General features: G+C 58.7%; 3 protein-coding genes across 3 annotated transcripts; 1 reads left to right on the top strand and 2 right to left on the bottom strand.

Annotated features, from left to right (window-relative positions):
• The first annotated feature begins 2,863 nt into the window (after positions 1-2,863).
• COL8A2 (collagen type VIII alpha 2 chain) lies at positions 2,864-7,842 on the top strand. Its single transcript, XM_044236365.1, has 2 exons — positions 2,864-3,050; positions 3,633-7,842. The coding sequence occupies exons 1-2, from the start codon at positions 2,864-2,866 to the stop codon at positions 5,549-5,551; spliced, it is 2,106 nt and encodes a 701-aa protein (XP_044092300.1). The 3' UTR covers positions 5,552-7,842.
• A 1,221-nt stretch (positions 7,843-9,063) lies between these two features.
• ADPRS (ADP-ribosylserine hydrolase) lies at positions 9,064-14,985 on the bottom strand. The gene is given in 8 exon segments (XM_044236756.1): positions 9,064-9,920; positions 10,535-10,635; positions 10,964-11,148; positions 11,251-11,458; positions 11,728-11,824; positions 14,242-14,526; positions 14,529-14,699; positions 14,907-14,985. Coding segments are annotated over 8 exon segments (1,419 nt in total). The 3' UTR covers positions 9,064-9,627.
• A 132-nt stretch (positions 14,986-15,117) lies between these two features.
• TEKT2 (tektin 2) lies at positions 15,118-19,072 on the bottom strand. Its single transcript, XM_044236364.1, has 10 exons — positions 19,039-19,072; positions 18,075-18,286; positions 17,868-17,993; positions 17,462-17,667; positions 16,632-16,775; positions 16,433-16,547; positions 16,158-16,265; positions 15,900-16,043; positions 15,652-15,731; positions 15,118-15,482 (listed from the first exon to the last, which is right to left on the bottom strand). Exons 2-10 carry the CDS (start codon positions 18,228-18,230, stop codon positions 15,269-15,271), a joined length of 1,293 nt encoding a protein of 430 aa, XP_044092299.1. The 5' UTR covers positions 18,231-18,286; positions 19,039-19,072; the 3' UTR covers positions 15,118-15,268.
• Positions 19,073-21,294: the final 2,222 nt, after the last annotated feature.

The raw sequence follows: 21,294 nt of genomic DNA, 5'->3' as shown, positions 1-21,294 counted from the left end.
GCTCACGAGGGGGTGAGGGAGGCATGCTTCCCAGAGCCTGGCATGGCCGAGGAGGTTGGAAGGTAGGGAGGCTGCTAGGGGCGGGGGGCTTGCCTGGGCTCCTGGCTGGACTTGGGGCTCTGGCCTTGGTGTCCTGTCTGCCTGTGCTCCCCCACAGTCCTCTGCCTTAAGCCCCCTTCCAGCTGAGCCTGATCTGCCCTCTCGCCCCTCACTGGCCTCAGCTCCGTATGGGAAGAGGGTCAGGGCTCCCAGAGCCAGGGCTATCCTGAGCCCACGGGTGGCAGTGCCATGACCTTGGCCTGTGGCCTACCCAGGCCAGAACTGCCCTCTCACCTCTCCCTGTTTTCTGCTGCAAGCTCCGCCCCCTCTGCCTGCTCCCCCACCCTCCCTGCCCACCCACTAGGCAGAACATTCTGGCTGTGTATGTGGGTAGCACCCCTACTCCAGTCCTCCCTCCCCTCCCCTGCCCAGCGCAGATGGCCAATGCAGGAGGACCCTCATCCTTCTCCAGAGAGGTGAGACCATGTGGTGTGCTTAGGGGCTCGGACCGTGTGTGTTTCCTCGCGTGGAGAGCAGGAGAGGCAAGCCTCTCGGGGCTGCAAGGTTAGGGCAGTGCCCGGCCGGAGCCTCCATCAGCCAGACCTCCCCGAGGACCGAGCCCATAGGCTGCGGCCTCTTAGTCCTGGTGTCAGTCACGGTGCAGACGGTGCAGACGGAACAGGGTGCCTGTGAGGGCGGTGTCCCAGGCAAGGTTCGCGCTGCCTGAGCTGCCGTTTCCACATCTACAAAACGGGGGTAAGAACAGTGTGAGCCTCGGGCGAGGGGGAGAACTCGGTGAGGTAGAGCCCGCAGAGCCCTGGGCCGGAGACCCCCACAGGTGGCGGACAGTCCTGTTTCAGGGGCTTAGGGGGAGCTTGAGGGACATCTGCCTGCCCAAGGTCACAAGACAGGTTGATGGCAGAGCTGGGCTGGCAGCTTCACCGGCCTTCTCCGGAGCCTGGCATTCATTCCTTCGGAGCTCGGTGCGACACTGAGCTGGGAGGAACGTTAACCGCAGGACCTAGCCCAGGCCCGGGGAAGGCCTTGCTCCCCACATGCATCCCCAGGTACAGGGGTACACAACCCACCCGCAGACCCTCCTGCAGTCGGGCGCCCGGTGGGGAGAGGCCCCCGGGGGGAGGGGAGCCGGAGCAGGGAGGCAGGGACCGTGGGACTTTCCTTGGATGTTCCAAGTGCCATGGAGGGGCACCTGGTAGTGTCTCCGACCGCCGAGGCTGCCCCAAGAAGCAGGATGTTAGTACAGCTTTTCAAAAAGGACATTTCAGTTGGTTAAGTTGGGCAGCTCAGTTGGTGAAGCGTCTGCCTTCGACTCTGGTCGTGGTCCCAGGGTCCTGGGATGGAGGCCTGCTTAGCAGGGAGTCTGCTTCTCCGTCTCCCTCCGCCCCGCCCCGCTGCTCGAGCTCGCTCTCTCTCTCTTGCTCTCTCTCGCAGAAATAAATGACATCTTCGTTGAGATACAATTTGCATATCATACACTTGGCCCATTTAGAGTGTCCAATTCAATAATTTTTTAAAATGTGTTTTAAGATGTTGGCAGCTGTCATCACAGTCAATTTGCGAACATTTTCATCACCTCTGATGGAAACCCCGCCTGCTTTGTGATCGCTTGCTTCTCCCCTCCCCACCAGCCCTAGGCAGCCACCAGTCCACTTTCTGTCTCTTTACATTTACCTCTTCGGGACACGTCGCAGAAATGGAATCATGTATATGATTGTGACCGGCTGCTTCACTCAGCATGACGGTTTCAAGATTTCCCAGGGTCCCAGCACGAAGTGGCACGTCACTGCTTTGCGTGGCTGAATCCTGTCCCACGGGGTGGCTCGGCCGCGGTCTGTCCGTTCAGCCGAGGATGCACATCTGCGTTGTGAGGACATCTTATCCCCTGAGGAAACAGGTTCCCAGAGTGGAAGTGCTCAGGCTGCGTGTCCACCTCTAGTCTTCCCCACCCAGGCCTTGTTCTGGGTGCTGAGCTGTAGGCTGTGACAGGGCTAGGCAGGGACACAAAGGGGTAAGGGGTCAGCTTTCCAGAGGAGAAGGTGACAGGTCCCAGTGCCCTGAAGGACGAGTAGGAAATTGAAAGAACATTGAGGGTAGAGAAACAGCAGGGGCAAAAGCCCAGAAGTGTGGGGCTGCCTGCAAAGATATGCAGAGTGGAGAGGCAGAGAATGCAGGGTGGTCGGTGAGAGGGTTGGAGACAGGCACTGACTAGATTTTAGTCTTTACCCTTGAATCCCTACTAGGCACCACAGCCTTGGTCTTGAAGGCAGAAGGGAGCCCCAGGAGGACTCACCAATGTAATGTGAAGACAGGCAGACCTCAGGGAGGCCCCAGTTCTGCTGCCCTTTGGTTTAGTTTTGTCATCTGGAAAATGGGGATGACAGAGATAATAACTTGTTCAAGGCCTGAGAGCTTTAAGGGAGTTCCTGTCTCTGGCGAACTCAGCCCGCCGCCCGGCTGCGGACCCAGAACATGGTAGCGGGTCTCGTCATCCAAGGGTCTCAGCAGGGGTGCGCCAGGGTCAGATGCCTGCTCCGCAGGGGGGTCTGGCTGCCAAGCCGCTGGCCTGGGGGCGGCTGAAGTCCAGGGGAGAGGGTCCTGGGGGACGTGCGTGTGGATGGAGAGTCCCGGGCGGGCTTGCGGGAGCTTCAGGGTGACTCTCGCTGTCTCGGACACGGCGGGCGTTGCTCGTGTACAGCACCTCCATTCGGATCTTTTGGGGAGTCCCTGGGCCTGGTGCGAAGCCACGCAGGGGCTGGTTTGACGGCTCCTCTCGGTTCCTCCCTGCAGCACGCCCGCGGACGCCATGCGGGGGGCTCTGCCGCCCCTGTCTTCGCTGCTGCTGCTGCTGCTGCTGCTGGGGTGCGGGCCGAGGGCAGCCACCGGAGGCGGGGCCGGCGGGGCCGCGGGCTACGCGCCGGTGAAGTACGTGCAGCCCATGCACAAAGGACCTGTGGGGCCGCCCTTCCGCGAGGGCAAGGGCCAGTACCTGGGTGAGCGCCTCCCCGCCCCGCAGGGCCTTGGACAGCTCCTGACCCCACACCTCCTTGCCTCCTGACTCCCCACCAGCCCCTCCCTGGCCCCCAGTCACAGCCTCTCCATCCCCACCTGAGATCTACACCCCCCCTTCCCTTTTCCTCCTGATGCTGGTCCCGAGCCTCTGACCTCGGAGCGGCCGGAAGTGGGGCGCGCCCCGCTGGCAGCGGTGGTCTTCGGCGGGGGTGGGGAGGGGGCGGGACGGAAGCCGGCGGGGTGGGGGGGGGGAGTGGGACGACTCCAAGGAGGGCTGCTGGCGCCACCTGGCGGCCATTCCACCCCACAGGTCGGGCAGGGATGAGAATCCCTCCAAACTCTTGGGGAAGGTGCCGCCTGGGTATGTCGGGTGCTAGGAGCCCCCAAGAGGGCCGTCGGACCTAAACCCCTAAACCCCATCTTCCATGAGTGCTCGGAGGGGGAGATGGAGTGTGGCCTTTATGAGGAGATGTAGTGTTGCCCCATGGGGGCGTGGGTAGATGCGACCCATGTCTCCACCGGCGGGGCCCCTGATGGCCCTTCTTTCTCTCTCTCCCCCTCAGAAATGCCTCTACCGCTGCTGCCAATGGACCTGAAAGGCGAGCCTGGTCCGCCTGGGAAGCCCGGGCCTCGGGGACCACCTGGCCCTCCTGGCTTCCCAGGAAAACCAGGCACCGGAAAACCAGGACTCCATGGGCAGCCTGGCCCCGCCGGCCCCCCTGGCTTCTCCCGGATGGGCAAGGCTGGTCCCCCAGGGCTCCCAGGCAAGGCTGGGCCACCAGGACAGCCAGGGCTTCAGGGCGAGCCAGGGATACGAGGGGACCAGGGTCTTCGGGGGCCCCCAGGACCTCCTGGCCTCCCAGGGCCCTCAGGCATTGCTGTCCCTGGGAAGCCAGGCCCCCAAGGGGTGCCAGGGCCCCCAGGATTCGGAGGGGAGCCAGGGCCCCAGGGGGAGCCGGGGCCCCCAGGTGATCGAGGTCTCAAGGGGGATAATGGAGTGGGTCAGCCAGGGCTACCTGGGGCCCCAGGGCAAGGGGGTGCCCCTGGACCCCCTGGCCTCCCTGGTCCAGCTGGCTTGGGCAAACCAGGTTTGGATGGGCTTCCTGGGGCCCCTGGAGATAAGGGTGAGTCGGGGCCTCCGGGAGTACCGGGACCCCGGGGGGAGCCAGGGGCTCTGGGCCCAAAAGGGCCCCCCGGGGTGGATGGTGTGGGGGCCCCAGGAGCAGCAGGGCTGCCAGGGCCACAGGGCCCAGCAGGGGCCAAAGGGGAGCCAGGAACCCGGGGACCCCCTGGTCTGATAGGCCCCACTGGCTATGGGGTGCCAGGACTGCCAGGCCCCAAGGGGGACAGGGGCCCAGCTGGGGTCCCAGGCCTCTTGGGGGACAGGGGTGAGCCAGGTGAGGATGGGGAGCCAGGGGAGCAAGGCCCACAGGGCCTTGGGGGGCCCCCAGGACTTCCAGGATCTGCAGGACTCCCTGGCAGACGTGGGCCCCCTGGGCCCAAGGGGGATACAGGGCCCGGAGGACCCCCAGGAGTGCCTGGGATTCGGGGTGACCAGGGACCTAACGGCCTGGCTGGAAAACCTGGGCCCCCAGGAGAGAGGGGACTTCCTGGGGCCCATGGGCCCCCTGGACCAACTGGGCCCAAAGGTGAGCCGGGCTTCACTGGCCGCCCTGGGGGACCAGGGGTGGCAGGAGCCCTGGGACAGAAGGGTGACTTGGGGCTCCCTGGGCAGCCAGGCCTGAGGGGCCCCTCAGGAATCCCAGGGCTCCAGGGCCCAGCTGGTCCTATTGGGCCCCAGGGACTGCCAGGCCTGAAGGGTGAACCCGGCTTGCCAGGGCCCCCAGGCGAGGGGAAAGTGGGGGAACCGGGAGTGACTGGGCCTACAGGGCCCCCTGGGGTCCCTGGTTCCCCAGGACTCACTGGCCCTCCCGGGCCTCCTGGGCCTCCCGGTCCCCCTGGCGCCCCGGGGGCCTTTGATGAGACTGGCATTGCCGGCCTGCACCTGCCCAATGGAGGCGTGGAGGGCGCTGTGCTGGGCAAGGGGGGCAAGCCGCAGTTCGGGCTGGGAGAGCTGTCGGCCCACGCCACCCCCGCCTTCACCGCCGTCCTCACCTCACCCTTCCCCGCCTCGGGCATGCCTGTCAAGTTTGACCGGACTCTCTACAACGGCCACAGTGGCTACAACCCAGCCACTGGCATCTTCACCTGCCCTGTGGGCGGGGTCTACTACTTTGCTTACCACGTGCACGTCAAGGGCACCAACGTGTGGGTGGCCCTGTACAAGAACAACGTGCCAGCCACATACACCTACGACGAGTACAAGAAGGGCTACCTGGACCAGGCATCTGGCGGGGCTGTGCTCCAGCTGCGGCCCAACGACCAGGTCTGGGTGCAGATGCCGTCGGACCAGGCCAACGGCCTCTACTCCACTGAGTATATCCACTCCTCCTTTTCAGGGTTCTTGCTCTGCCCCACATAACACCACGGGGGCCTTGCCTCCTTGGCCTCCTCCTCTTTAGTGGTAGAGAGACCTTCTCAGTTACAAGAACCTCCATTTAAAGAAAAAACCAAAGGCTGAACAGATGCGGAAGCAGAAGCGGCCGTGGCCTTGGCCCGAGGAGACTGGTTTGGTTTCTCCCTCCACGCAGGCTGAGGTGGTTTCTGGAAGAGGCTGGCCTGAGTTCCTCTCCCCCAAGTGTCTGTGCAGCGTGGGGGTTGCGCCCCCACTGTAGGCAGGCCCCCAGGACACTCAGCCCCGCTGTCGGAGCCCCCTGCCCTCTCAGGAGTCCTGGGTTCTGCTGGGTGGGGAAGGATGCTGCTTCTCTGGGTCAGAGCGTTGAGGGGACTGAGCTCCCCATTCCGTTCCCCTAGGGAGACACAGGCCCAAGCCCTGCCCTTCCTGCTGGCCCCCAGACGGCACCTCGGATCTCAGCTGGGGCTCTTCCAGCTCCCCTGGGAATTCCAGCAGCGGATGGTGGGTCCCATGAAGAGTTTTTGCTTCTGGGGGAAAGCAAAGGGTGGGGGGCATCGAGGTGGCTAGAGTGGACGCCTTGCCAGGACTGCACCCCCAGCGCGATGCTGTGGCGACAGGCCTGTCCATGGCAGGTGCAGGAGCTCGGCCCCTTCTCTGCAGGCTCCTGGAAAGGGCCAACTCTGTTTCTGCTCCAGCTGCAGCCACAGAAGCGGTGGTTTGTGGCGGGAGGAGCACGGACCTGGGGCCCGATGGCAGCCCTTTACGTCCACCTCCATCTCCCCGGCTCCTCCCAACCACTGGCTTTGCTCAGCAGAAGGGCAGTCGCGCAAGCCCTTGGGGACTGACTGCCGCAGCAGGCACGGGGCAGGACCGACCAGCGGCGAACTCAAGTACCCTCCCTCTCCTTTCCCCTGCTGGGGGAGGGCTGATTTCTTCATACAAAATTGTAAGGTATCCTGCCCCCCCGCAACCCAAGTGTCCCCAAGGCAGAGAGCCTCTTTTTCGGCCCTCAGAACAAGGTACACACAAGCTCGGGGATGATGAAGGCTCCCCCCTGCTTCTCTTTAACAAGAGCCATATGGTGGGTATGTGTGTCTACTAGAGGGGTTAATCTGAGGGGGCTTCCTCTCCTTCTCCCCTCTGGTTCCAATTTCCTGTTCTAAGCAGGATTAGGGCCCAGAAGGTTGAGACTCTGAGGAAAACGGTGCCAACAGTCCTCCTTTAGAATGAGTTGACTCGGGATGTTTCTGCCGTTTTCCCCAAGCAGAGCACCCCCTGCAGGAAACGGACAGGATCCCTCTCCTATCTCCTAGTTCAAGCTCAGTGGATAAAGCTGAGATTAATGCTGGGGCAAAGATGGCCACTTTCCTGGGGCGGGGGGTGGGGCTCGGGGCCTCCCCCTCAGCCTGCCGCAAGCCAACCCACTTCTCCGTACCAAGTGTGAACTGGGGTCACGCAGTGTGGTCTTCCACTGCTCTGATTCTGGCCGGCACCAGACTGTCCATGTTGGACATGGTGGTGGCCGAATTTTGGTTCACTGAGCTCTGGGTTCCTGGGCTGGCCTCCCAACCCACTTCTCCCAACAAAGCAGGCCCCTTGACCGCTCACTTTGTCTTTCAAAAGTGAAACCCAAAGCTGTGCGAGGGACACCTGAACAGCTTTTGGCTGGGCCTCATGGTGGATTGCTTGATCCCGGATACCCAAGAGAACTAAAGAGCCACACCAAGCCTGGTGGGGTCCTTTACTCAGCCTCCTTCCTGGGCCAAAGCTGCCACCATCTGACCAGCTAGGGAGGGGTTCCAATGGGTGGAAATTCATTACCTCTGAGGGGGAGCCCAGGGGACTAAGGAGGGCACTGGGGGAGCCAGAAAAAGAGCTGTTTCACCGAACTTAGCTTCGGCTAAATGTCATTCCAGAAGCCTTTAGGGGAGGGGTGGCTGGTGCTTCCGAAATGTCTATGGGAATTTAGTTCCAGGTGTCCACTTGACTAGCTTTGATAAACGATGCCAAGTTTTAACTATGAAAACTATGGTACTTTGGTGCATTTTTTATATTCTGATTCCTAGGTGGTTGTTTTTTTAAGATTAAGGTTTGAATGTTTTCATTAGTAATTTCATTTCTAACCTGGTATAGGAAGCTTAGTTCTCTACATACCTATTATGTGCCCTGTGTCACAGATTTGGGAAAAATGCACTTGGGAATCAAAAAAGGGGGTGGGTCTTCTTTTTGAAAAGAAAAACAGCAGTATTGACTGTCTGTACTGACACAACCCCAATAAAACCTGTTGTATGAACAGCGCCATGTGGGCCTGGTAGCGATGCAGGGGGGGCTCAAGCCTCGGGCTCTTGCTCTGCGCCTTCTCTCAAGAAGCATGAGTTCCTCCCCAGGCCCCCAGCTGGGCTACTGTCGCCATGTCAGAAATGCTCCATGATCCTAGGCTGCCAAGCCTCTGCACCACGGAAATGCCAAGAGGCATTTTAAGCAATCAAAGCAAGCCAGTGATTGGAGCTGGGGGAGATGCTCCAAGCTTCCCTGGAACATTCCTGCGAGCTCTCGGGGTAGTGGAGCATGACAGCTGGCTCAGGGTCCCAGGGACCAAGTTTCAACATTTGATAGAAATTATGAATGAAATCATGAATCTTTGATCTTGAGGGTGGGGGCCAGTGCCAGGCCCACTGCTGAAGGCCAGACTCGGGGGGGGGGGGGCTGTCCATGGCAGAAATCACCTGCCCACAGCCTGCTCTGCTCAGCAATAAAGATCTGTCCCTGGCTTGAGGAATGGGGGCAGCAAACCTGAAACCCTCCAAGCTCTGAAAAGCCCCGTGGTTTGCCCCCGCCTGGCAGGACGCCATCTCAGCTGAAAGCTGACCTGCCCATCAGTCCTCGGACCTCAGGCTAGTTGCAGAGCTTGGCGTGCTTCTCTCTCCACTGAGCCCAGAAGGATAACGGAGAACATCCCTAGTTGGAGCGGAGGGGTCTTCTCCCTTTCGATTTTCTTTTCTTCAAAATATATGGTGTGGAAAACTTCCTTTCAAGCCAAGACCGCTGACTGGGGCTCAAGATAAAGACAGGCCCAAGTCCTTCAGTCCACCTAGGACACCAACACGATGCACCCTCCTCACCTGAGGGTCAGCAGTCTGGTGGGAGGGGATGCCCTCTGCACCCTCCTACTGGGGTCCTGCTCTTTGGCCAGCTGGACGTGGGTCTTATTTGGGGAACAACCTATGAAGAAGTCAGCCCCCGAGAACAGGGACATCTGGCTTGTTCTGCCCACTGCCTGGGTCACTCTGAATGATCTCCAACAGGAAAAGGCATTAAAACATGCCCACTCTGCCCTTCCTGGCTGAACAGCACAGCCATTTGGAAGAACTGGAGGGATCTGCCCGAAGACCCCACACCCTTCCGTTACTGGCTCCCAGTACAGCAGATGGGAAGAGGTACATGGCCTGAAAAGGTCATAGGGGTAGAGGGGGGAGGAAATTCATTCAGGGCCAAGGAGAAACATGGGCACCAGTGGCAGGACTTACCAAAAACTGTTTTATTGCTGTGATTTCCACCAGAAACTGTTAACACGCCCCATGACAGCCAAGGGCCAGGTGAGCATCTAGATCAGCTGGATGCCAGGGCTGGTTTCCCTGACCCACGTGAACATACTATTGCCCAGGGCTCCACCCAGCCAGAGCCGTGCTTTCTGGCAGACTGGCCACATCTCAACAAGAAGTAGCAGCGCCGCTGCCGATCATTTCTGCCCCCGCCCCAACCCCCGGAATCCCACGTCTTGGGTAAGACAGGAAAATGCCACAGACACCCTTCCATAATAAAACCTGTTCAAATCCCTCCCCTCTGCCCAGGGAGCCAGGAAGGCCCCCGGCTCGGCAGTGAGCCCGGAACCCAGCACCAGGGAGGTACCAGTCCTCCACTCGCTGTCTAATCACCTCCCCCAGGACCCCGGCCCAGCCGCGTGCTCCACCCCCACTGCAGGATGATGGAGGCACGGACCCATGCCCAAGGAACCACAGCATCTCCAGTCTGAGCTGCAGCTGGGCCGGCTGGACACAGCGGAGTCCCAGCAGCTGAGGCCCTCATGGACTCTTCTGGAAGAGACGGTGCAGGCTCTGGGCCAGGACATCTGTCTCCTCATAGCCCTCACAACTTTGCTGCCAGCTCTCTGGCACCTGTTCCATCCCATAGTAGGCCCCAGCAATGGCCCCAGCCATGGTAGCAATGGTGTCTGTGTCCCCCCCGAGCGAGATGGAATAGATAAGAGTCCTTTGGAGGCTGTTGAAGGCAGAGGGGATCTCGGGGTCAGGCTCCATGCAGCGCAGGAAGCAGTAGATGGCAGTGGGCACAGATTCAAAGGCAGCAATGCCATTGCCTGCAGGGAAGCCAGCACATGGGGACCCCACATTCCTCCACCCTCTATGTCCCCAGCCATCTTCCCACCACTCACCCCAAGTCAATACTCTCAGTTTCAAGCTGGGCTGTGATTCAGACCAGAGGCTCTAGACTTAGACTACCCAGGTTCAAATCCTGGCTCTCCCTCCTGCTAGCATGGGACCATGCAAGTTCCCTCATGGCTGAGATTCTGGTTTCTGAGATCTGACTCCTCAGGCAGAGAGGGAATAAAGGCAGCGACTCTCTGGACTGGTGTGGGGATGAAACGGGTCACAGGGAGAGTGTTCCATACGGGGCCCAGAACATGGTACAGGTGGTCTCTAAACAAGTACCGGTTATCAACGTCAACTGTGAAAACTGACGGCCACCTGCCACTCCGGGGGATGCTCAGCGGCCAGGCTGGTGGCGCGGCAGCCCTGGAGTTAACCCCAGCAAGGAGGCGTGTGTTCCCAGCCCTGCCAAAGATGGCACAGTGCGGGCTCCGCTGTCCCCACAGCCTCAGGCAAGAAATGGGACAGCAGGTGGGCCTCCCGGCTCCCATCTGTCCCTAAGCCCAGGACTAGCCGAGGATGATGGGTGTGAGGGTCTACCCACCTAGCTCGGACACCACCTCCTCTCTGGTGACGGAGTCCTGCTCTAGAAGAGCGCCGATCTTCTTCAGTCGGCTGGAGTAGGGACGCTCCTCCATGCCCAACCTGTGGGTGAGGGGTGAGATTTCAGCAGGGTGGAGACGGGAGGCAGGGGAAGAGGTGTGGGAGGGGGAGGCGGGAGGTGATCAGGCTGACACCCAGCACAGGTGTCCTGAGAACAAGTAGGAGCGCGCTGGGGATGAGCTGCCCGTCCCAGTCTCTGGGACCCTAAGAGCCTCGACGCAGAGTCAAGGCAAAGGGGCTCCTCCCACACTCTCCTAAAAGTCTGCCATTAAAAAAAAAAAGGCTTCAGCCTGTGGCAATGCCGGAGGACCCCACAAGGCAGGCACACCCCCAAACGCCCTTCCAGCCTGCCTCCCTCCCACATACTCACTCCCTGGCATCTGAGAGAGACTGGGCGTCACTTTCCAGCTCTTCCATGTGGCCCAGGAGTTGTTCGAGGAAATGCTCACTAGACGACTCCCCCTGCAAAGCCAGGTGCACAGCCAGGGCCTGCAGGATGGCACCGTTGTAACCCAGGGAGGAGGCGTGTGTCAGCTGGGCTGAGAGCCGGGCAAACTAGGGCAGAGGCAGTGGGAGCAAAGACGGGCTGTCACAGAACCTGGGCTGCAGAGAGGAGGGAGGGAGGGGAGCGCCCAGCAGCTGGCCCGCCTGGACTACCTTCTGCACATCCTGGACACTGCTATAGGCCAGGGATATACCGGCCACCCGCATGGCACCCCCGTTGCCATAGGAGCCTTTTCCGTGAAACTGGGCCCGGGCAGGCTCAAAGACGTCACGGCACTTGGGGCTCAGGAGCTTCTTGAAGACAGTGATCACTCCAGCGCCGTAACCCCGGTCGGGCTCTTTCTTGTACTCCTGAGCAAATCTAAGAGAGAGAAGGGAGACAGGACGAGGGTTGAAAAGACATGTGTCAGGGCTGGGAGGGGCGAGCTCTGGCTGGCCTGGGAAAAGAGGAAGCCTTAGGGACTGAGGCCCAAACTCCCAGTGCAGTCGGTTCTGCCCTGGGAAGCCACGCAGTGCCAGCGTCGTGCCGAGAGCTGGGGCCCCAGCGTGCACCTGCAGCATCGCTCTGGCCAAGAAGTGCAGATGCTCAGCCCACCTGCTTTGCCTCCCCCCCAGGTCCGCCCCCCTCACCTGTGAGCCATGTCCACCTCGTCGAAGGCCTCCTTGGCCAGCAGGGACTGCACCAGGGCCCTGGCCATGGCCGTGTCGTCTGTGTAGTACAACACTTCTGCAGGGACAGGGTGGGGGTGAGGGTGAGATCTTGCTACAGGGCTTGAAGGTGGGGGCTCTGGCCCCCCGCTATTTTTTTTTTTTAAAGTACGCTCTATACCCAGCGTGGGGCTAGAACTCATGACCCTGAGACTGAGGTGCATACTCCACTGACCGAACCTCCCTCTTTCTCTTCCGCCCAGTTTCCTGGGCTCCAGGCCTTGGGATTCTCAGCAATTCTTTATTCCTGCTGATTTCTGAAGGCAAATCTTCTGCTCCCCTCTGACTGCTATGACCATAGCTCTCCTGCACCACACCCAACCTCCAACCCAGCCTGTATGTGCAGCCACACGATTCCTCCTAAAAGCAGAATATCCCTTTCCTCATCTCTCTGCTGCTCAAAATTGCTGTCTGTTGCTTTCAAGATTAGGCCAAATTCACTGCCTTGGCCTTCGAAGCCCTTCCCTGTTCTATTCCACCGCTCCCCTCCACATCCCCAGAACCAACCTTGGAGTCTGGGACCCTCCCTCCTCAAGCCCCGCTCCTTCTTCTGGGTGCCCAGGACTACTGCTCTGGCACTTCCGACACAGCAAATGAAGATGTCCCAAGTAGTCTGGGAGCCGGCAAGGGACCGGTGGCACTTGGTTTTATTGAAGGAAGAGAAGGCTACAGAGAAGGAAGCACACTCCCTAGCAAGCCCCCACCCCACTTCCACTCCTGTGTACAGCAAGCCCCCAGCCCCACTTACTCCCCTTCACTCTTTCTTTTGCCCCACTTCACTCTTCAGAAGGCTCCCATCCTGGCTTCACTAGGAAGAGGGGTCGACAGGCCTCCTACCCACAGCTACACTCTCCTGTTACCTCTTGACCAAGTGAGTTTCTCTTCCAGTCTACCCAGCCCAGCTTCCCAGTGAACTTGTTCTTCCTTCCTCTCCTCTCCACCTCTTCCTGCATGGTGGAGTAGCACCCGTGCTCTCTTCGTTTGGTCCCTGCACTCTGCTTCCCCAGGGAGCCACTTCTCTACCCTTCTCAGCCCATATGATTGGGACATAAGGTTCACACCACCACTAGCCTCCTCAAATAGCACACCCTACTCGTTTGTTCAGGGATGGACAGATGGCCAAGCCAGGCTGAGAAGATGTGGTCTGGATTTCTGCTGGGGCTGCTGCAGACAGACTCTTCCTCTGTTGAAGCTGCTGGGGCCACCCTATGCGGAGGGTCTGCCAGAGCGAGTGAAGCCAACCTGTCAGAACAGGGATCTGAATAAGGAGGGGAGCTGGGTCTTAAGGACGTGGCTTGAGCCCCTGGATTCAGCTCCACCTGAAGCCAGACCTACCTCAGGACTTCTCAGTTATGCCAGCGAAACGCATTCTCCTTTTGCTTAGGCCATTATGAGCTGAGTTTTCTGCTACTTGCATCCAAAAGGTTCTAAAACACCTAAAATGTTTTTCCTTCATCTTAACATCAAAGCAAAGATGAAATTAAAAACCATCCCTCCATTCTGTCTTTGCCTCAACCACAGCTCCGGTTTCTCCTCATCATACCATCTACTCTATCTCCTTTCTCCGCTTCCTCCTAAACCCACTGACACCTTACCTCCAGGTTTCAACATTCTACTGAAATGGTTTTTAAAACCCAGACTTCCCTCTCCTTAACCTCTCTGTAGCATGACACCGTGACCATCCTGAAATTCTCCCAGGTTTTGTTGCTATCCTACCCACGTGCTTCAGCTCCCATCAAACCCTTTCCAAGTCTAGCTCCTTTTGCTCCTCCAGGGTTCCGAGTTTGGGCCCTTCTTCTTACTATTCTACATGCTGGCCAAGAAACATCCTCCCCCTGACCTCAGAAATCTGGATGAGGACCTGGCTGCACAAGGGAAGGAGACAGGCTTTATATACAAGGGACAGCACTGCAAAGACCTGGACTAGAGCAAGCTGGTGTAAGAGCAGCTGAGCACAGAACACAAGGCCAAGGGTGGCCGAAGGTGAAACAGGGACTTAGGCGAGGGCCGACCAGGTAGGACATGTTAGAGAATTTGGTCTATGCTGAGAGTAAGGGAAAATCACGGCAAAGCTTCCAGCGTGGGGAGGTCCGTCTCGGCTCTTTCGAGATCACTCCCCGCTGCGTGGAGAATGGACTGGTGGTGCACAGGGTGGACCAGGCGCGATGCTGGGGAAAGACGCACAGGCTGCCGGCTTGCACGGCTGGAAGGACCGGCTGCCAGGACCGGCTTGCCAGGGCCGGCACCGGGGAACGTGCCAGGCGAGAGCGAAGCTGGGACTCGGACTCTGACGCGCTGAGTCCGAGCTGTCCGCGGCTCCTCCAGACCCGGCCCCGGTAGCTCCCGGCAGCTTCACCTCTGAGGCTTGTCCCTTCTGCCCCGAGGCCCCCGGGGATCCCGGCCAACGCGTCCCCACGTGCACCCGGCCCCGCCCACCTGTCCGCGCGCTCCCTGGCGAGCCAGGGTCCGGCTCCAGGCTCTGGACGTGACGCAGGACTGACGTCAGGGTGACGGTGTCGTGCGCCTCGTAGAAGGAGCCCACGCAGTCCCCGAGCAGCGCGCCGGCCAGGCAGCCTCGGAAGCGGGAGAGGGAGCGGGCCGCCCCAGCCCCCGCACAGCCCGAAGCCGTCATCGCCGCCGCTGCAGCCGCCGCCATCCGCGCGGTGCAGTCGCCACTTCCGGTACGTCCGGCGCGCGCCGCTCGACCACGCCCCCCCGCCGGCCCCATAGCGCCGCCCAGCGGCCCGGAGCCGCAGCACCTCTCCGTACCCACAGCGCCGCCCAGCGGCCCGGAGCTGCAGCTCCCAAATCCTGCCGCACTGGCTTGGGCCAGGCCTCTGCTTTAGCCCCATTCTCCCCACTTGTAAATGGCTCACAGATGTGCGGGATGGCCACTGAAGAGTCCCCGAGGCGAGAGGAGGGCCCAGAGCCAGACCATCGGACCCTGGCAGCCCTGCCCTTAAGGCCACTGTCTCCACCCCACCCCCACCCCTGCTCCTTGTGGCCTGCTCCAAGCCCACCTTCCCACTGCTGTCCCAGCTCTTGGCTCCCTCAGGCCTGGGTCCCCACCCCCAAGCCCTCCCACTGTGATCCTAGCCTACCCCGCTTCCCCTGGGCTTCCCCTAGGTGTGAAGAGAGCAGGCAAGGGTCCAGCTGGGGCCCGAGCTGATGAGAGCTCATGGTGCTAGAGCCCAGGAGGATGTCAGCCTGGTCCAGAGAGGGGTTCCCTGAGGAGGGAGGAGGGAAGGACTCAGATTTAGAACATAGAGCTTGAGGAATGATGTTCTCTCCAAGTTTGCTCCTCCATACACAGCAGGTCCAAGAGCCCTCTCACTCCCCGCTGACTGTATGCAGGGATAGCAGAAAGGCATTTGGACTGACAATTTATTGAATTCATTCTCTCCACCCCCCTCCCTCTTCCATCTCCCCACGGACCCTTCCCTCATCCCTCAGCCCCCCAAGACTAGACCAGCTCCAGCTGGCAGGTTTTGAGCGGACTCAGGGTGCGGTTTGTGGTTCGGGTGAAGGTGTCCACCTCAGGCACAAACTTCTCTGCAGGCACAGTCAGCTTCCTCCGGGTGTCCATGCACTTGGTGTCCAGCAGCATGGAGTTGGTCTTGCAGTCGATGTCAGCCTGCAGCCGGGCCAGGTGCTTGTAGAGAGCCTCCAGAGCATCCCTGGGGAGGGGCCATGAACAGCCCATCACCCCTGACCCACGAGGGGAGGTCAAGGCCAAACTCACTGGCCTTCAGGAAGAAAGACACCAGGCTGCAAGCCAGCAGGCTGCAAAAGGCCCCATGGGTGGGAGGTGTCTCCCTACGCCCCCTGCCCACTCCCCAAACTTACTGGGCTTGCGCCAGTTTCTGCTTCAGGGCAGCAATGGTTGCTTCTAATTGGTGAACCTCGTCAGTGAGGCCGTACTGTGCCTAGAGGCAGATGGGTGCATTGGGAGGCCCAGGTCAATCTATGGGCTTGGATACTGCCCTCCACCAGCACCCCTGCTTCCCACTGCTGTCCAGGGATATGTGCTGGGGTGGGGGTGATCCGGAGGAAACCTTAGGGGGGGCCAGTGCCCCACGGGGGTATCCTCGCACCTGGTCCCTGCAGAGTTCCACATTGGGCCGGTAAGTTCTGGACTCTAGCCGGGTATGGCATAGCTTCAGGTTCTGTAACTTTCGGCGCAGATCCTCCTCCAGGTGCCGGATGTCTTCCTGCAGCTCGGCGATCTCCTCCAAGGTCTGCAGGGACAGAGTGACTGGTCTCCACCAGCTGAGCCCACCCACCAGCTGAACCCCGGCTCTCATCCCACAGGAGGAACCCCGGGGCCCAGGGACGAAACCGAGAAGGCTCACATTTTTCTCCTGCCACCTGAGCTCACTGTACAATTTCTCCATCTCTCGCAGCCGCTTCCTGAAGGCAAATTCTGTGGCCACCCTCTGGGCTTCGAGTTCATTGTTGGTCTGAAGGACAGGATAGGCAGGCCAAGGGGGGGCTGTAAGCTTGGGGCCATCTGAGGAAATCGCTCAAGTTGGGGGGTGGTATGTGTGGTGGGACACTATGTGGCCACCGGGACCGCTCGGGCCACCAGCCGGCCCTGGAAGAGCAGGGTGTGGGAGTGGTCGGTCACCTCGGCAATGGTTAGGGCCATGGCCTCCCTCAGCTCTACGGCCCCTTTCATCTCAGCCTCTGCGCAGCTCTTGTTGAACTGGCTGAAGTCGTCCCATTGCTGGAGGGTGGAGGAGCTGCGAGCGGCAGGGAACACTGGGCTCAGAAGAGTACGGGCTGTGAGGCGGGGAGGAGAAACCGAGTGAAACACTTCTTCTTACCCATCTGGGACACGTGTGGGATTGACCTTCAGAGAGATGTTTGGGGACTTGAGGTTGAGAGAGAGGCAGCCTCTGTCAATGTCCAGTGTCTCCATTTTGTCCCGATGGTCAGAGCTGAGCTGCTGTCGGACTTCCTGCAGGAGGCTGGGGAGGGAACAGACTCGATCAGGGACCATTCCGCCAAGGCCCCAGGACACCAGCCCCCGTGGTCCTGAAGGGACACTGAGGTCTGGGCCAGCTGGGGCAGAGCTGGAGGAGCGCCCTACAGACAGAATGCGGACCCCTGCCTGCTTGCGCACACCCCCGGGGGCACATGCATGTGTGGACTCACACATACACACTCACGAGAGGGTACCCAGGGGTGGTGACAAATGGGTTTCATCTCTCCTGCTCCCAGTCAGCTGTTGATGGCTGCCTAAAGCAGGGCGGTGGGAGGTGTTCTGAGACGGCGTCCAGGCGGTGGGAGCTACAGTCAGTCGGGGGTTTCCGCGATGGGCACGGCGGGGTCAGAAGGGAGCCCGAGAGCCCGCTGCTCACTACCCATAATACATGTTTCACGTGGAAGACATGCAGCCTTGGGACGCCTGGGTGGCTCCGTCGCTTAAGAGTCTGACTCTCAGTTTTTTTCTGCTCGGGTCATGATCTCAGGGTCGTGGAATCGAGCCCCGCGTTGGGCTCTGCGCTCAGTCTTTCTCCCTCTGCTCCTTCCCTTGGTCTCTCTCTTTCTCTCAAACACATAGATTTAAAAGTCTTACAGAAAAAAAAAGACAGACAGACAGACATGCAGATTTCAAGTGCAGCTGAACATGGAGATGATAGATCTCCCTTACCAGAGCTTCTCGAAGGCCTGGCTAATCTTCTGTTGCAAGGCCTTCTTGGTGGCATCAATGACCTCCACCTCTTTGTGCAGCTCTTCCTCCACAGGGTCCTTCACCACATCAATGTCACGCCGGCTGTCCCTCAAGGTCAGGCACTCAATTGCTACATCCAGAGGCAGGTTCTTGGCCTGCAGGTTTTGCTCTGCCGACTCTTTCATCTAGAAAAGAGAGGGCACGGGACACTCGTGTGGCCATCCCCTGGGAAGCAGCTCTCATCCCCACTTTACAGAGGGGCCGGTGAGCGACTCAGTGGACATGCCACCCAACACCACCCATCAAGGGTGTGCGGACCCTGAAGTGGGGAGGGTGGGGAGGTCCTGGCCACAGGGTCTCCCAGCTCCCTCCCCCGGCTCCCTGCCTGGGTCAGGGCGTCGATCTCAGCATCTAAATCTGTCAGACACTTGTCCAGCATCTCCTTCCAACGGTTGACAGTATCAATCCTCTCCGCTAGTCGAGTCCTATTGTCATGTTCATCCCAAATGGTCTGGAAAAGACAAAGCCGGATAAAGAAGGTGCAGGGTTGGGGGTCTTCCTCTGCCCACCCAGTTGGGCTCTGGCCTCCAACCTGGTTGTTGGTCTCATTGCGAAGGACCCGGGCCTCCTGGCGGATCTGGTGTGAAGCATCTCGCTGCCGCTCGGCGTTGGTGGACAGCAGGTGGCTGTTGGTGTGCCAGTCCGGCAACCGGAAGCGCTGACTGGGCTTGACGCTCAGTGTGGCCATGGCGCAGGGGTTGAGGGGTCAGAACACCTGAGGCCTGTTCCAGTCACCCACCTCCGCTGGAGAGGGAAAACAAAGCAGCAGGAGGCCACTCAGGAGATACTGTCCTAGATCAGAAACCCCCTCCAAAGTACATGCTTCTGTCCATTTTGCTCCCAGCCCCTTCCTGCAGGAAGCTGGCTGGGGAACAGCCCTGGCTTTACTTAGCTTTGTGAGAGGTGTCCACTAGGTTTCCTGCCCACCCCCCCATCCCCATCCATAGACACAAACTCCTGGACCCTGCTGGTCCTGGAACAGGTGAAAGGGAACAGTGGAGTCCTTTGGTGTGTGTGTGTGTGTGTGTGTGTGTGTTGCCAAGCCCTTAGTGGGGCTGGGGGTTGGGGCGCTTAGCAGGAAAAATAGCCCTTAATCCAGTTTCCACCCCTACTTCCAGCAACCAAGTCTTGTGGAAACGTCTTTTCTTTGTTCGCCCCAGCTTTGGGCCAGGACCGTGAGGATCTAAGAGAAGGAGCCCTGTTCTCCAGGAAGAGAACGAGCTAGTTTTGCAGGGGACATGGGTTGGCACTAGGGAGTGGGGGGGCTCCCTGCCCATTTGGTCGTCCTCCCTTTGCCCTCTGTGGGGGAGGAGGGGCAGGTGTGTGAGGGTCCCCACTGGGAGGAAATGGGGTCCGTCTAGGTCTCAGCCCTCCTCTCATCTTTGGTTTGAATTAATACCCCGCCGCAGGCGCCGAGAAAGGAGGAGGAAGGGGAGAAGGAGGGAGCTCGGCTTGGGCGAGAGCCCCCCACCTCCCCGCTCTTCTCTTCCTCTCACCTCCAGCCCCGCTCGCACTTCCGCTCTGCGTCCCCAGCTCCTCTGTTCGGCGCCCCCGGTTGCTAGGCACCCGCGCTCCGCCCGCGCGTTCCCTCCGCCTGGTGTTTGGTTTGGCAAACGCGCGGCTGCGCGGCGGCGGCAGGGCCCGAGGCCCAAGGGGTAGGAAGGCGGCGGGGGCCGCGGGGCTGGGGCGCCCGGTGGGGGCCCGAGGAGGAGCGCTTCGAGGTGTCGCGTTCACTCCATGTACATGTTAAACATTTGTATTTTGATAGAAGTTATGCATCGACAAGGTTAAAAACAAATGCGTAATACGTAGGAAAAGTAACATCCCGCTCAGGCTCAGTACTCAGCAGATATACTTCCAGAATGTGTATGTATTTGACATGATTGAACACATCCCTTGGTCCTGTCTTGCCCAACATTTGCATCCATCTGCCTGATGGCACAGAAGGAATGAGGCTTGCGTTTGGAGGGGCCACATCCCAGAGCGAGGTAAGGGGTGTTAGAAACAAAGCTCAAAATCCAGCCTTTTTCTTTCTTTTTGTTTTAAGTTTTTTTTTTTTTTTAAGATTATTTATTTATTTGACAGAGAGAAATCACAAGTAGGCAGAGAGGCAGGCAGAGTGAGAGGAGGAAGTAGGCTCCCCGCTGAGCAGAGAGCACCATGCGGGATTCGATCCAACTACCCTGAGATCATGACCTGAGCCGAAGGCAGAGGCTTAACCTACTGAGCCACCCAGGCGCCCCTTGTTTTAAAGTTTTTTATTTTAATTCCACTACATAAAGAGTTCTATTAGTTTAAGGTGTATAATATAGTGATTTAACAATTTATACATTACAAAATCTAACTTTTTTTTTTTTTAAGATTTTTTTGTTTGTTTTAGATAGAAGGCAGCACGATTAGGGAGGGCACGAGGGAGAGGGAGAGAAGCAGTGTAGGCACTAAGCCGGGAGCCGGGAGCAGGATGGCAGGTGGATCTCATAACTTGAAATAATGACCTGAGCCCGACTGAGCTACCCAGGCTCCGCCAAACCATTTTTTTTTTTTTTTTTAAGAGGACGAGATAGAACTCAACCATGCTAATACTTTTCGAGGCCGTGGGAGATGTTAAGATTTAATGTTCTTAACTAATAGAAGAGGTAAGGCACTATCCCTGTTTTCGCAGGCAACTGAAGAGACTGGCCCTGCGGAAAGGCAGGGATGGGAACCCAGGTCCCACCTTCTCTCGGTGACGACTCCACACTGCCTCTAGTGGTGGCTCTGGAAACCGAGAGAACTGCTCTTCCCCGCAGGCTGGCCAGGGCCTCTTGTGAGGAGGTGGTCTTATTTGTGAGAGAAGGGAGGAACGTGCCCAGTGTCACATAACTAAGTGCTGCCTTCTCTCTTAAATATGGGGCCCGATCCCAGGACCCCGGGGTCATGACCCCAGCCGAAGGCAGAGGCCTAACCCACTGAGCCACCCAGGCACCCCTGAAATATTTTATAACAGAGCAGTAAATAAATATGGCAGAATGGTGGTGGCTTTGGCATGTATCTGTGGCTATGGTGTTGGGCTTGGTGTTCACCACTCATGACGTTCCTGCACATCCTGGCCGGGGGAAGAAGATATTAGAAGAAAACTTCAGGCAGCTGATGGATTGGACCAAGAAAAACTGAGTGATGAGAACTAGTGACGCCGTGTTCTATCATTTTTGTAATAGAAACACCAAAAAACGTCTCTGTTATTGAGTTTACTACTGAAGAAGTTTAGATCATGTGTGATATGCAAAAATGCCTGGATGCCTGAGTAGTTCAGTGGGTTAAGTGCCTTCAGGGTCATGATCTCCTGGTCTTGGGATGGAGCCCCACCTTGGCCTCTCTGCTTAGTGGGGAGTCTGCTTTTCCCTCTCACTCTCCCTCTGTGCTTTCTCTCTCTCGCTGAAACAAATAAAATCTTTTAAAAATATGCAAAAGTGTGGCTGAAGAATTTCAGATCTTGACAGATTCCTGGCAGCATTCCAGTGCATTCAACAAGGTATTTTTTGTGATGATGGATTACTATGAAAGCCCCGAGGCCTTTCAGATACACCAGTTGATGTCAGTTCCAAGTGCCCTTCACTTCTCTGCTAAGAGGAAATTTATGTCAGATGACCTTGACCATTTGGAGGTAAGGGCTGTCACAGCTGAGCACATGGCTGGATGGGTAGCCGAGAGAACTGAGAGAAGAGAGACCACCATCAGCCTCAGATACTCTACAGATTACCAAGACCCCTTCA

The sequence above is a fragment of the Neovison vison genome, chromosome 2, assembly GCF_020171115.1.
Source record: "Neovison vison isolate M4711 chromosome 2, ASM_NN_V1, whole genome shotgun sequence".
NCBI classification, from domain to species: Eukaryota; Metazoa; Chordata; class Mammalia; order Carnivora; family Mustelidae; genus Neogale; species Neogale vison.
This window is presented reverse-complemented; position numbering and strand designations above follow the sequence as displayed.